The sequence below is a fragment of the Lolium rigidum genome, chromosome 4 (genome assembly GCF_022539505.1).
Source record: "Lolium rigidum isolate FL_2022 chromosome 4, APGP_CSIRO_Lrig_0.1, whole genome shotgun sequence".
Lineage (NCBI taxonomy): Eukaryota > Viridiplantae > Streptophyta > Magnoliopsida > Poales > Poaceae > Lolium > Lolium rigidum.
Window position 1 is genome coordinate 202,962,720 of NC_061511.1, and position 12,599 is coordinate 202,975,318.

The window sequence follows — 12,599 nt, forward strand, 5'->3', positions numbered from 1 at the left end:
CAGATCTAGTTCACATCCATGTTATCTTTACCGACACACATCCTACCCATCAGTTCTTTTTTTTACGAAACACAAACACAGATGGTCACAAATACGTACATGCACTCACCTATGTGAACACAAACTGAATCTAAGAAATAAATCCGATAGATCTTAAGATTGATGAAGTTATCACAGACGATACTGTGGCCATGTTCAGATTTAGTTCACATCCATCTCATCTCTAAACTTGTTTAGTCTATCTATTTCGAATTCGCAATTCCAAAACGCCCGATAGGAATCGTATAATTCACACGAACAGAACTAAAGCAGCATTGACCTCTTCCCCAAGACAAGAAAACCCTTCCTCCGCCCTCCCAAAAGCCGCCCCCTTCCCAAAGAAAAAGCACCACAACGCGCCGCCGCCTTCTCCGATCTCTTCCCCCTCCGATCCCCACAGGTAAAATCCATTCCTTTTCCAAGCCCCCGCCCCCGAACCCACGCCGGCGATCTCACCTCACTACATTGCCTCGATCTATTATTGCCTGCAGGAGCCGTCGCGGCCGAGGAAGAAGCAGCAGCAGATCCATGGCGGCGCTGGGATCGAAGCTGGCGCAGCTGCAGGGCAAGGCCTGCGAGGCGACCAGGTTCGTGGCCAAGCACGGCTGCGCCTACTCCAAGAACCTCCTCGAGAAGAACAAGCAGTACGTCGTCGAGCCCCCCACCGTCGAGAAGTGCCAGGAGCTCTCCAAGCAGCTCTTCTACACCCGGCTCGCCAGGTGCGACCCCCCTCTTCCTCTTTCTCGCACTCTCTGTTCCGTCGATCTCGTGGTCCCGTATCTGGGTGTCCCTGCGATGCAGTTTCTTCGTGATTCGGTTTTTGTCAAACCTATAGTTTTTGTGAAACTGTCATTCGTGATGTTATTATATGTCAAAGAGACTCTGTCCTAGGTCAGGGTATTGCTTGGGTTGTGTGAATCTGTTCAATGTATGTCCTATTGACCTTGATTCATCTAGTTTAGGTCTGAATGGTGCACTGATCTGTAAAAAAGTATCACTTTTTATTCTGAAAAGTACTGTTTGATATTCTAAACATGGCAAAGTCTTTATTGACTTGTGGCTTATTATTCACGGATAAACTAATTGTACATTACCTTACATGGAGTTGCCTGACTGAACTTTTCATCGCCAGTGAAGTATGAAATTACAATATAAAGATCTGGGGTTGATGTGGGAGTGTTCTATACAAGATTGAAAATCTTGGTTTAGTTTGTTTTTGAGCAATAGGCAGGGTTCTCGTAGCTAGAGAGATTGATAATGACTAGTAATCTATGTATTTATGATTCCACCGTGGGCTCCAATGGTCTTTCTTGTGGTTGTAAGTTTGGACTGATGATGCTTGAGTGCTTAGATTGGAAAGTGGAAGATGAATTGTAGGTTTTCATATAGTCATGTGGGTTGGAGGTCAAGTTGATGTCAGAAACATTTTGGATGTAGGTTTGGTTTCACTAGCTAGACTATGTGAGAAACACTGTTTCTGTTTGTCAGTTATGTCTTTAATTTTCCTTTTTACTCTTTTAAGATTTCATAGTGTAATACAAGGCTCTGTAATAATGAATTCCATTTAGTACCATTGTAAGCAATGTCTTAGTTTGGTATTATGTTTTGTTCATGATACTACAGTATAATACTGTTGTATGTGATGGGGTAATTGCTATTCTGACTTCTTGCAACCGCTATACTCTTCTCTAGATCTGTACATTCAAATTCCTGAACTGTGCTCTAGAACTGCATAATCAGCATCTGTTGTTTGGTACTTGCAACTAAAAAAAGTCCTCAAAAGACAGTTACTCGTTGCATTTATGGGACTGCATAATTTCACATCTACATGTTTACATACTTCCTCCATTTTTATATGTAAGGCCACAAACCCACATTTCAGGTAGTACCAAGAAAACACAACCAACTAATAAATGGCATGGTTAATTATGTGGGAGTGGTCTCATGTTCCTGGTTAATTAAGCGTATTACATGTGGTGCATCTTTCTCTATGGTTGCATGCAACTTTCACATTAATAAGCATCATCCTAGGAGGTAGAAATGCAATCAATTTAGCCTTGACTAGTGCCAGTGGCCTTACATATTAGCAAAATGTATTTTTGATAGTGGCCTTTACATATAAAAACGGAGGTCAAGTTGATGTCAGAAACATTTTGGGTGTAGTTTTGGTTTAACCAGCTAGACCATGTGAAAAACACTAAACACTATTAATGATTGTCGGTTATGTCTTCAATTCTCATTTTTTACTCTGTTCAGATTTCATAGTGTAATAGAAGGCTCTAATTATAATTTATAACTTCAATTTTTCTATCATTGTGAATGTGAACAATGTCTTAGTTTGTTAATTATGTTTTGTTTGCATTCTGACTTCTTGCAACCGCTATACTCTTATCTTAATCTCTGCATTCAAATTACTGCATAATCAGCATCTGTTGTTTGATATGTGCAGTTCAAAAAATCCTCCAAAAGACAGTGACTGATTTGTAAAGATTATCAGTTTATCATTTTATATTCTGAAAAGTACTATTGATATTCTAAACGTGGAAAAGTCTGTATTCACTTGTGGTTTATTCACGAATAAACTAATTGTACATTACCTTACCTGGAGTGGTCTGACTGAACTTTTCATCGCAAGTAAAGTATGGAACCAATGTTCTCTACAAGATTGAAAATATGGTTTAATTTGTTGGAGTAATAGACATGGTTCCAGTAGCTGGAGAGATCGATAATGACTAGCAATCTATGTACTCGTATTTATTATTACACCGCGGGCTCCAATGGTCTTTCTTGTGGTTGTAAGCTCAGACTGATGATGCTTGAGTTGTTAGATTGGAAAGTGGAAGATGAATTGTAGGTTTTCATATAGTCATGTGGGTTGGACTTAGAGGTCAAGTTGATGCCAGAAACATTTGGATGTAAGTTTGGTTTAACTAGCTAGACCATGTGAGAAACACTATTACTGATTTTCGGTTATGTCTTCTCATTCTTACTCTGTTCGGATTTCATAGCATAAAAGAAGGCTCTCTAATTATGACTTCAGTTGATCTAGTACTGTAAACAATGTCTTTGTTTGGTGTAATTCTGTTTTGTTCATGATACTAGGGTATACTGTTATGTATGATGGGGGAATTGCATTCTGACTTCTTGCAACCGCTATATTCTTGTCTAAATCTCTGCATTCAAATTTCCTGAACTGCATGATTTCACATCTACATGTTTTACATAATGAGCTGCAACCTGAGCCTTCAACTGTATCTGCTTACTGACACATTTTGTTTTGTTGCAGCCTTCCTGGCCGCTACGAATCATTCTGGAAGGAGACGAGCCAAGTGAAGCAGCTGTGGAAGAACAGGAATGACCTGAACGTGGAGCACGCGGGCATCGCCGCGCTGTTTGGCCTCGAGTTGTACGGGTGGTTCTGCCTTGGTGAGATCGCCGGCCGGGGATTCACCTTCACGGGCTACCAAGTCTGAGCGCCTGGATTTCAGTCCACGTTCGTCGACTAAGAGTTGGAGACTGTTAGCCAATCGGTTTTTTTGTGATCTGATGAGGAAGTTCATTGTTCAGGAGTATTATTCTTGCTGCTGGTGAATTACATATACATCTCAGTAAATTCGATGATGTGGCACAATAATTTGTCGAAATACTTAGTTAAAAGACCTTGATGGGATGACATAATCTGCGAATTGCGATGCCATGATTGCCTGTTTTATGTATGGGTGGAATGTATTGAATCTTTGCATAAGGAAAACAGGGCATCGGTGCTGCTAGAGTTCCTCTCTTCTTAACTTTTGATTTGATTCTCTTGTCATGCAGCTTGCCATTATAGATCGTTGTTCTCTCAATAAATAAATAAATAAATAAATAAATATGGATCGTTGTTGCCACTGAGAGAAAAATCGTCGCAATGTTTCTCGCCGTGAGCCCATCCGCCGTGCCTCCAATCCACCGGCGTCGTCCCACACTGCACCCGCCGCTGTAGTAACCGCGCATGCGGCCGGCATCGACGACACAGTTCGTCGGCGACGGCAAGTCAAATCGCTAATACGGAGTATAATTCCCCTTGCACGCGGACCCGCAATTCCAACAGCCACGGCGAACTGGGAGATAGCTCGCAGCTCCCCGTCCGGCGGCTGCTTTGGCGACCGTGTCCTGCGTGCCTGGCGTCGTCATGTACGCGGCGGCCGCTCGCCGCCTCCTCCTGTACACCCGCGCTCGCGCCGCCGCACGAGTGCCCCCGGTAGCCGTGCGGGCGCCCTCCTCCTCCTGCTACTACTCCGCGACGGCGCCGTCCAAGTCGCCGCCGCCGCCGCCGCGGTTCCCGACGCCCAAGGAGATCCGCAGGGGGCTCGACCAATTCGTCGTCGGCCAAGACAAAGCCAAAAAGGTTAGCCCAATATCGATCAACCTCCCTGACATCTTGCCGTCCCCGAATCCGGCTGGTGCTGACGCTCTGCCACCTGCTCGTGCACAAGTAGCAAAGAACCATGTCGCGCTTAGTTGCAGAACCAGCAGGGTCATGTCAGCTCTGTGCATAATTTCTTCTGTAGCTCTACTGTAAGCCATGGATTTAGCAGAGGAATTGGTTCTGCAGGTGCTTTGCGTCGCCGTGCACAATCACTACAAGAGGATATACAGCGAGCCCTCCTCCAATAAGTGAGTTGGTTAGATTATGCCCTTATGGCCTTATTCCGACTGAATTTTCGTTGGTTCAAAGCGTACTTAGTGATACTAACTATGGAGTTTTACTTTTGGTGATCAACCTAGTTCGTCGAGAACCTCCGCAGATTGTAATGTTAGCACCAGTGGCAATGATGACACTGAACTCGAAAAGAGTAACATCCTTCTGATTGGGCCAACTGGATCAGGTTTTGCTACTTGACTGTTGCAATGTAATGTTGTTCGCTTCCTGGTGTGAATTGTGATTGGATTTTTTTTTATCTCAACAGGTAAAACACTTCTGGCGAAAACATTAGCCCTCTTCGCGAATGTGCCATTTGTGATTGCTGATGCAACAGCGATTACGCAGGTTCTCTTTCGCCCATTGGTTCTTACTAAGCATATATTGGCAGCAAATCAGGAAGCTGACTGTCAATGTTTCTTTCTTCTTTCTGATGCTACAAGTAGACTTCTCTTTCAGGCTGGGTATTCAGGTGAAGACGTGGAATCAATCGTCTACAAACTTCTAGTGGTACATATTCAGCCTATCAGTCTGTTTCTGAATGTAATGTTGCTAGTTTATGTGACCATTATACTTAACCAAGGTGTTTCCAAATTGTCAAGACTAATATGAATGTTATATAGTACTGAAGTACTGTTCCCTTGGGGATGCTAGGTGATCCAAAAATCGTTAAGGACATATAGTAGTTAGCTACGTCCAAACGTAGATCACAATTATTGCATTCTCATGTGTTCTACCTGCTAGGCTGCGGATTTTAATGTCGAAGCTGCAGAGCGTGGCATCATCTATATTGATGAAGTTGATAAGCTTGCAAAACAGGTTCTTGAAAACAACACTTCTGATCACTATTTACACAACCTTGACATGTAGTGGAGCTCATTCCATTTGCGCTAATAGGTTCCATTGGTACATTCAGGTTGGTTGTCAGGAGGACTGGAGGGATGTCTCTGGAGAGGGTGTCCAGCAAGCACTGTTAAAGATCTTTGAAGGAACAGTAAGTGGCATTGTTATAGTTTTAGTTGTGCATGCTCTTTACAAGAGTGAAATTTGATCAACTACAAAAAGATTCTAGCACTGTGTCTTCCAGTGTGTAAGCGTGACTAATCCTGATCAGTCTTTTGCTTCCTCAACACTGAACTCACATGTACTGTCAGGGACTAGTATGGGTATGGAATAGTGGGTTATTAGCTGTAAGGGTAATATCGGTACTCCACCTATGTTGTCATGTTGTAGTTGGTTAGGTCTATATAAGCCTACCCTTGTATCCTCTTGCAATCAACCAAAGAAATATGAACCGTAATTTTATCTTACTTTCCTGCAATTTACCTTTTCTTTAGTTCTGCAATTTATCCCTTTTTATCCTCAATTACTCTCAATTTCTTATTCTTGATGATCCTCTTTCCGTCAGATCCATCGGGATCCTGACATGTACTCCCTCTGATTCATATTACTTGCCACTACTATGGATGTATCTAAAACTAAACTATGTCTAAATGCATCTATATTAGTGGCAACTAATATGAGTCGGAGGGAGTACCATATTCTATTTGTTTGTTTCTAAACAACAGCTGTTTCATGTTCACATTCTTAGGTGATCAATGTGCCAAGAAAAAGAAGTCGAGATAGCACGTCCGATGGTTATGTTGAGGTAATTATGCTTTATAACTTTTGATTAGCTGCTCAAATCTGTTATATATAGCGCCTACTACCTTGCTCAGTAAGAGTATTTCATTAGTTCAACCCCAAAAGTTCCAAAGTTGCATGGTGCTATGGCATAGGTAGTCTTCAACATATAGTTGTTGCTTTCCTGAGTAACTTAACTGAACATCATATATGAGTGCTGTTCTTTTTGTCAGAAGCAGTTGGCTTTAGGTACTAAACTTTAAAAGTGTAATCAGCACCTTGTGTTACAATGATGAGTTGTGTGTATGCAAGTACTCTACTGTTAGATGCACATTAATTTTTTTTTTTTGCAGGTTGATACGAAAAATATACTCTTCATTTGTGGAGGTGCCTTCTCTGACTTGGGCAAGATTATCTCAGAAAGGTTATATGGTTGGAATTAATAAATCTCTACCTTTTGTAACTATCCTTCATGTGTACTTCCATGGCGTATCTGAAAGTATGTTTCTATGCAAGGCATCGTCGCTCCCCTTTTGGCTTTGGAACACCACTATGCCGTGAATTGAGGGATCATGCTTTGACGAATGCTCTTGTGGAATCAAGCTTGCTTCACGATGTAAGCTTAGTTGCTGGTTTTCTGACTCTTCTAAGGTTTTTTATCCACACAATTATACTAGTGATAATCTTCAATAACTTCTTACTTAGATCGAGAATGATGATCTGATTGCCTATGGCTTGACACCGGAATTCATTGGGAGGTTGCCAATAACAGTTGGCTTAACTCATCTCACTGAAGATCAATTGGTTCAGGTAACAATTTGCCAGCATATGTTTGTTTCATTCCTGTCTATTTTATTTAGGATCATCTTCTCATCATTACAGTCTAGGAGATTTGCTATGCTGTCCAAGTCTAGGAGATTGGCTTTGTTGTCCTATCTAGGAGATTCTGCATGACAGTCTTTTCTTCCCATTTTGTCAGGTTCTCAGGGAACCCAAGAATGCAATAGGAAAGCAATACAAGAAGTTGTTCAAAATGAATAATGTTAGTCTTTGATTTGATTGCATCAAAAGTTCTGATAAAATAATTCTCTATGATGATTTATAAACATGAATTTGTTTTTTTTCGTTTTTCTGCTCTACAGGTCAAGTTACATATTACTGAAAATGCTTTGAGACTAATAGCAAAGAAAGCAGCTGCAAGAGAAACCGGAGCGAGAGGTCTACGATCCATAATGGAGGGCATTTTGACAGAAGCAATGTTTGAGGTAGTTTGTACTTTATTCTCCGCGTGCCAGTTGGTAACTGAGACTGACCTCAATTTTTCCCTTCTGCTTGCAGATTCCTGATGCAGGAGAGGGGAAAGAGAAGATAATTGCTGTTCTTGTTGACGAAGAATCTGTAGGGCCAGTGTCACAGCGAGGATGTGGAGCCAAAATTTTCCGAGATGATGGAGCCCTGGAACTGTATATTTACCAAAATAATATCAGAGTGCCTGGGCTAATTCATGGGCCGAAACACAATGTCATTTTCAGTTTCTGCCTTATAGTAGTTCTTTCCGCCGCTAAGCTATGGGTTTATCATACGTTTCATTGTTTCTCCTCGGTATATGCATGGATTGTATTGATACTATCTAAGGCAAACATTTTTACACAATGAAGTACAGTACGATTTTTCAGATGTTTGTATGGCTGTCTCACGTTCTGCTCTCTTTCCTAGTTTGTGTTCTACTGTAGTTCCAGCCTTGACTTCGCAACACACCTTAAATTGCCAGGAAATATAAGTGGTGAACACAATTTCATTACACTGAACAAATGTGAAAAGGCTATCTAAGATTATTCATCAAAACTGCATGTTTTTTTTTGTCATATTTCAATGCATCAATCGTGGTTACAGTCTCAACCAGAGATACAATCAGAAGTTGAAACATTTATAGCCATCAGAGCTCATATTGATTGATGCTCTTACAAGAAACTACAAGCATATCCTATAATTTAGTGCCCAGAACAAACGAAGGACATCAAAATTATTCCTGACCATCTCCTTTTGTTTCAGCACGTAGTGGAGGAATGTCTTGAAGAACACCTTCTCCAGATGACCTGAGGCCTAGCCTACTGAGAAGCCCGCCATCAAGAGCATTCGGAGTAGATGCAGATGCTTCTGTCTCGCCCTCTGTTCTCCTTCTATGGCCAAGGATAGCCTCAATGGCAGCAGCACTAGCTTTAGCCGCAGCCTCATCCTTGGCAGCAGCCTCTGCCCTCCTTGCCGCCCTCTCTTCCCTGGCCTGTGCCTCTGCCCTTGCCTTCTCTTCTGCCGCCTGCACCGCTGCTTCGGCCTTCTCCCTCTCCACGTCTTCATACAGCTTTGCTATGTCTTCTTCCCTGCCCTCTCCGCGCAATGCACCTTCCAATAGCTCCCTCATCTCATCTGTGAAAATCACGTTCTCATCCAACAGAATACCCTTTGCTACCTTGGCTGCATCATCCAACCGCGTAACTCCAACGCAAGCCTTTAGCAGTGTCTCATAGGTTGCAATGATTGGATTAATTTCCTTCTCCTTCATCTGATCAAAGTACTCCTGAGCCTTGTCAAGCAAACTTAAACCAGTCAAGCCATCAACAATCTTATGATAGTGCGATGCCTCAGGCTTCAAACCCAACTCAGACATTTTGTCGAAGTAACTGACACCATCATCAGGGCGATCAGCTCTGAAGCACGCATCCATGAGCAGCACATGTGTTTCCTCATCTGCAACAAGACTATGCTCCCCCATCTCCTTGTGGAGCACCTCTGCCTCATCTACCAACCGATTAAGCCCGAGATGCCGAATCAGATTGTTATATGCTGCTACATCCGGTACCACCTTATAGTCTCCCATCCTGCAGAACACCGCGATCGCATCCTCAAACTTACCAGCAGCGCAGTAGGCATCCACCATTACGCTGAAGCTTCTAACATCAACCGCAACTCTCAGCGGATGGTCATGCTGTGCAAGCATTCTGTCGAACAGCTTGAGTGCATCCTGTAGCATGTCGTTCTGCCCGAGTGCATCCACCACCTCATTGTAGCTCTCCGCCCCGAATCTCACCTCCGACTCCGGGCCGAGCACCTCCTCGTAGCACTCCATCGCCTTCTCCTCCATTCCCATGAGGAAGTAGGCCTTCATGAGGCTGCCGTAGACGATGCCATCGAGAACTGGCTCGCCACCAAGCTTGTGCTGCAGTTCCTGGTACAGCTCCACGGCTTTTGCCCCATCCCCAGCTTGCACGCATCCAGCCATGAGGAGGCTGTAGACATGGGGATCGGGCCCGACGAACCCGGAAGCGAGCATCTCGTCCTTGAGCTCGATGGCGTGGTGGAGGCGGCCGTGGTCCGCTACGAGGCACTTGACGACCACGCGGTAGGCGGTCGGGGAGGGGGGCACTGGGGAGCCAGCGCGGGCGATCTGGCGGAGGTGGAGGAGCGCGGAGTCGGGCAGGCGGCGCGCGGCGAGCGCGGAGAGGTAGAGCGCGTGGGTGGCGGCGGTGGGCGCGACGGCGGCCTGGATGGAGAAGCGGTGGAGCGCGAAGAAGTCGTCGAGGCGGCGCGCGCGGAGGAGCGCGGCGAGGACGGCCACGCAGGTGAAGGAGGACGGGCGGCAGTTGGAGTGGAGCGCGTGGCGGGTGAGGAGCGCGGCCTCGGCTAGGTCGTCGCGGGCCTCGGCGGGGGCGGCGGCGGGTGGGGAGAGGAGCGCGAGGATGCGGTTGTGGAGCGCGAGGCGGGAGGGGGCCAGCGAGGGGAGGGGCTCCGCGAGGCGCACGGAGCTCGGGGAGGGCGGCGGCGCGGGCGGCGTCGAGACGAACGCGTCGCGGCGGCGCGCCCGGCGGGAGGCCGCGGCGGAGGCGGCGTCGGCGTGGGCGAGCGGGAAGAGCGCCGGCAGGAGGCGGCGCGCGGAGAGATGCTTGGAGAGCGACATCTCCGGCGGTGGCTCGGGTGCGGCGCCGCCGTGCGCGGAGGGGGGCGAGGGTTTAGGCTGTTTGGGGCGAGGAGGAGACGGCGGGCGGAGGGAGGGAGGGAGAGACTGCCTACAAACGGAAGCAGTTTTTTACTCTGTTATTATTTAATCGGAAACTCAATTCGGCTGCCCGGTTCATATGAACCCATTGTTTAAAAACACATTTTCAAACATTAACAAAATAGACGAGTGTGCATTTCTATGATTCATACGCGAGTTTTTAGCAAAAATATTTTTTGTGCCCCTGTAAAAAGACATTTTGGTGCTCCATCTTGATTATGCATGAGACATTTTTTTGTTAATTTTTTACATAGGCCATATGAAACATTCATGAAAAATTGTGTGCAAATATAGGACATAGGGATCTGGATGTACATGTGTGTTTTTTTTTGGATATTTTTACATTTTAACATTTCTTTATAATGGATTTTTCATAATAGTTCATATGCACATGGGACCAAAAAACCGTTATTTTATGGGGACTTTACTTCTCACCTTTCTCTACTTTTGACTTCTATCTTTTTTCTCTCTTTTACATTGTATAATTGTTTCTTTTTGCCCCATGTTACTTTGCCACTTGATCATTTGCGTCCCTAACAAGCAATTCAATGACTCTGTCTGCTGTTTCAACAAGACAACAATCAATAAAAATCGCGAGACACATATACATGTCTGAACAATTCATGTCCTTGTGATCTATCTGTTGTGAAGATGAAGATAAGGAAAAAAATCAACGAAGGACTCAAGGCATATCCTCTTGCTAATGCAAGAACTCAACATAACATCTTTGAGGACTATCTGCTGGAAAAAAAATTGACAATGGTGAAGAGCCGACTACCTCCCACTATGTGTTCTAGAGCACATGAAGAAACGTCAAGAATGAAGAAGGATAACAATTGAAGACTCTAAAGAAGATTTAAAGGTGTGGATATCTACTTGAAAAAACAAGATGATCCAGTGTACCAAAAGACCTGGAACGAGCGCCTTGAAGACGTAGTTTATTTTTTTTATAGCCTCGAGTCATAGGAACAAACGTACTGTCAAGATGTGGTTTCTCGTTTTTTGTCATCATCCTTCTTATCCCATTGTGAAGTGCTCATGTAAATCTATATACCAAATATGCACAACATATCCAAACCCCCAGAAATCTCATGAAGTATCAGTCCAAGCTGAATATCTTGAAACACTAGATTAAACACATGGTTGAAGCACAGTTGGATGCTATAGTGAATCTGTTGTCGTAGCTATTGAACAAATGTGATTTAGTTTCTGTTACGAGACATTCAACATACTTTTTTCTGGACCTTTTGTTCCTGCTATCAGTAGCATGAACCTCATTAGTCTAGACTTTTTTTTTGCAGGTTATGACCAGGCAGCTACAAGAAAGACCAAATGCAAGTGATATCTTTCAAACCGTGGGAGCAAAATGTCACTATCTCATGCTAGCGAAAGCTAAAGAGCAAGCAAGATTGCAAACACTATCAGTGCAAAAGTAAGTTCACGGCCTTGTCTTGTACTAGATAACAACATGAGACAAAATTCATTACAATATAATTTATCGAAGTTTAGTACTAGTATTGACCAAGAGACCGCTAATGTAGTCATTTGTTTCAAATGCAGGTTCTCGTGACACAATTGAAGGACGACTCTTAAGACCGTAGGAAGAAAAACATCACCAGTCGTTTCTAGGTGACCTTGTTTTCGAATAGTTAGTGTTGTTGAAGTATTTTGTTGGTAATAGTTCGTGATGTTGCTCTAATTTGTTGGTAATTGTTAGTGTTGGTGCTGATGTAGTTATTGTATCCTCCTAATAGTTAGTGATGCTCCTGTAGTATGTTAAAAAAGAAAGGACATCTTCCTTTATTTAAGAAATGTCTCGTTTAATAAAAAGAAATATCATAATTATATTATGAAGCTCACAGTCTGATTTGGATCCTCCTCCTTGCGTACTTGAGTGTTTGGCTGCAACTTAAATGTACAGTTATATGTTTTTTTTTTCATGAGTCATCCTAGATATCCGAACGGTTTTCTTATTTCAATAGGATTGCAAATCATTGGCTGGTAGTATAGCTTTTTTTTTTCTCCTTTTTACTCTTGTCATGGAAAAAAGAGAGTTCGGCTAGATATCCAAATAATTTTTTAAATGTCTCCTTTAGTTGACAACACACACTCACCCCTATGACTGCACAAACGCACACCATACGCCCATGAGCACCTCCGAGAGACTGATTCATGAAGTTCATCCGGCGAGTCTTAAAATTGGTG

General features: G+C 43.8%; 3 protein-coding genes across 4 annotated transcripts; 2 read left to right on the forward strand and 1 right to left on the reverse strand.

Moving 5' to 3' along the window:
* Positions 1–344: 344 nt before the first annotated feature.
* On the forward strand, positions 345–3,755 carry LOC124706872. The gene is made up of 3 exons (XM_047238538.1): positions 345–439; positions 531–758; positions 3,326–3,755. Exons 2-3 carry the CDS (start codon positions 568–570, stop codon positions 3,510–3,512), a joined length of 378 nt encoding a protein of 125 aa, XP_047094494.1. The 5' UTR covers positions 345–439; positions 531–567; the 3' UTR covers positions 3,513–3,755.
* A 1,280-nt stretch (positions 3,756–5,035) lies between these two features.
* Positions 5,036–8,014, forward strand: LOC124706871 (CLP protease regulatory subunit CLPX1, mitochondrial-like). Of its 2 annotated transcripts, none has more exons than XM_047238536.1 (11): positions 5,036–5,068; positions 5,167–5,230; positions 5,465–5,539; positions 5,637–5,714; positions 6,312–6,368; positions 6,697–6,767; positions 6,860–6,959; positions 7,049–7,153; positions 7,323–7,385; positions 7,486–7,611; positions 7,682–8,014. In XM_047238536.1, the coding sequence occupies exons 1-11, from the start codon at positions 5,049–5,051 to the stop codon at positions 7,997–7,999; spliced, it is 1,077 nt and encodes a 358-aa protein (XP_047094492.1). In that variant the 5' UTR covers positions 5,036–5,048; the 3' UTR covers positions 8,000–8,014. The 2 variants fall into 2 exon arrangements, with proteins under 2 accessions (XP_047094492.1, XP_047094493.1); XM_047238537.1 differs by having other exon boundaries at positions 7,486–7,608.
* Positions 8,015–8,202: 188 nt separating this feature from the next.
* Positions 8,203–10,295, reverse strand: LOC124706873 (pentatricopeptide repeat-containing protein At3g49240, mitochondrial-like). Its single transcript, XM_047238540.1, has one exon. The coding sequence runs from the start codon at positions 10,293–10,295 to the stop codon at positions 8,367–8,369; it is 1,929 nt and encodes a 642-aa protein (XP_047094496.1). The 3' UTR covers positions 8,203–8,366.
* Between the last annotated feature and the right edge of the window lie 2,304 nt (positions 10,296–12,599).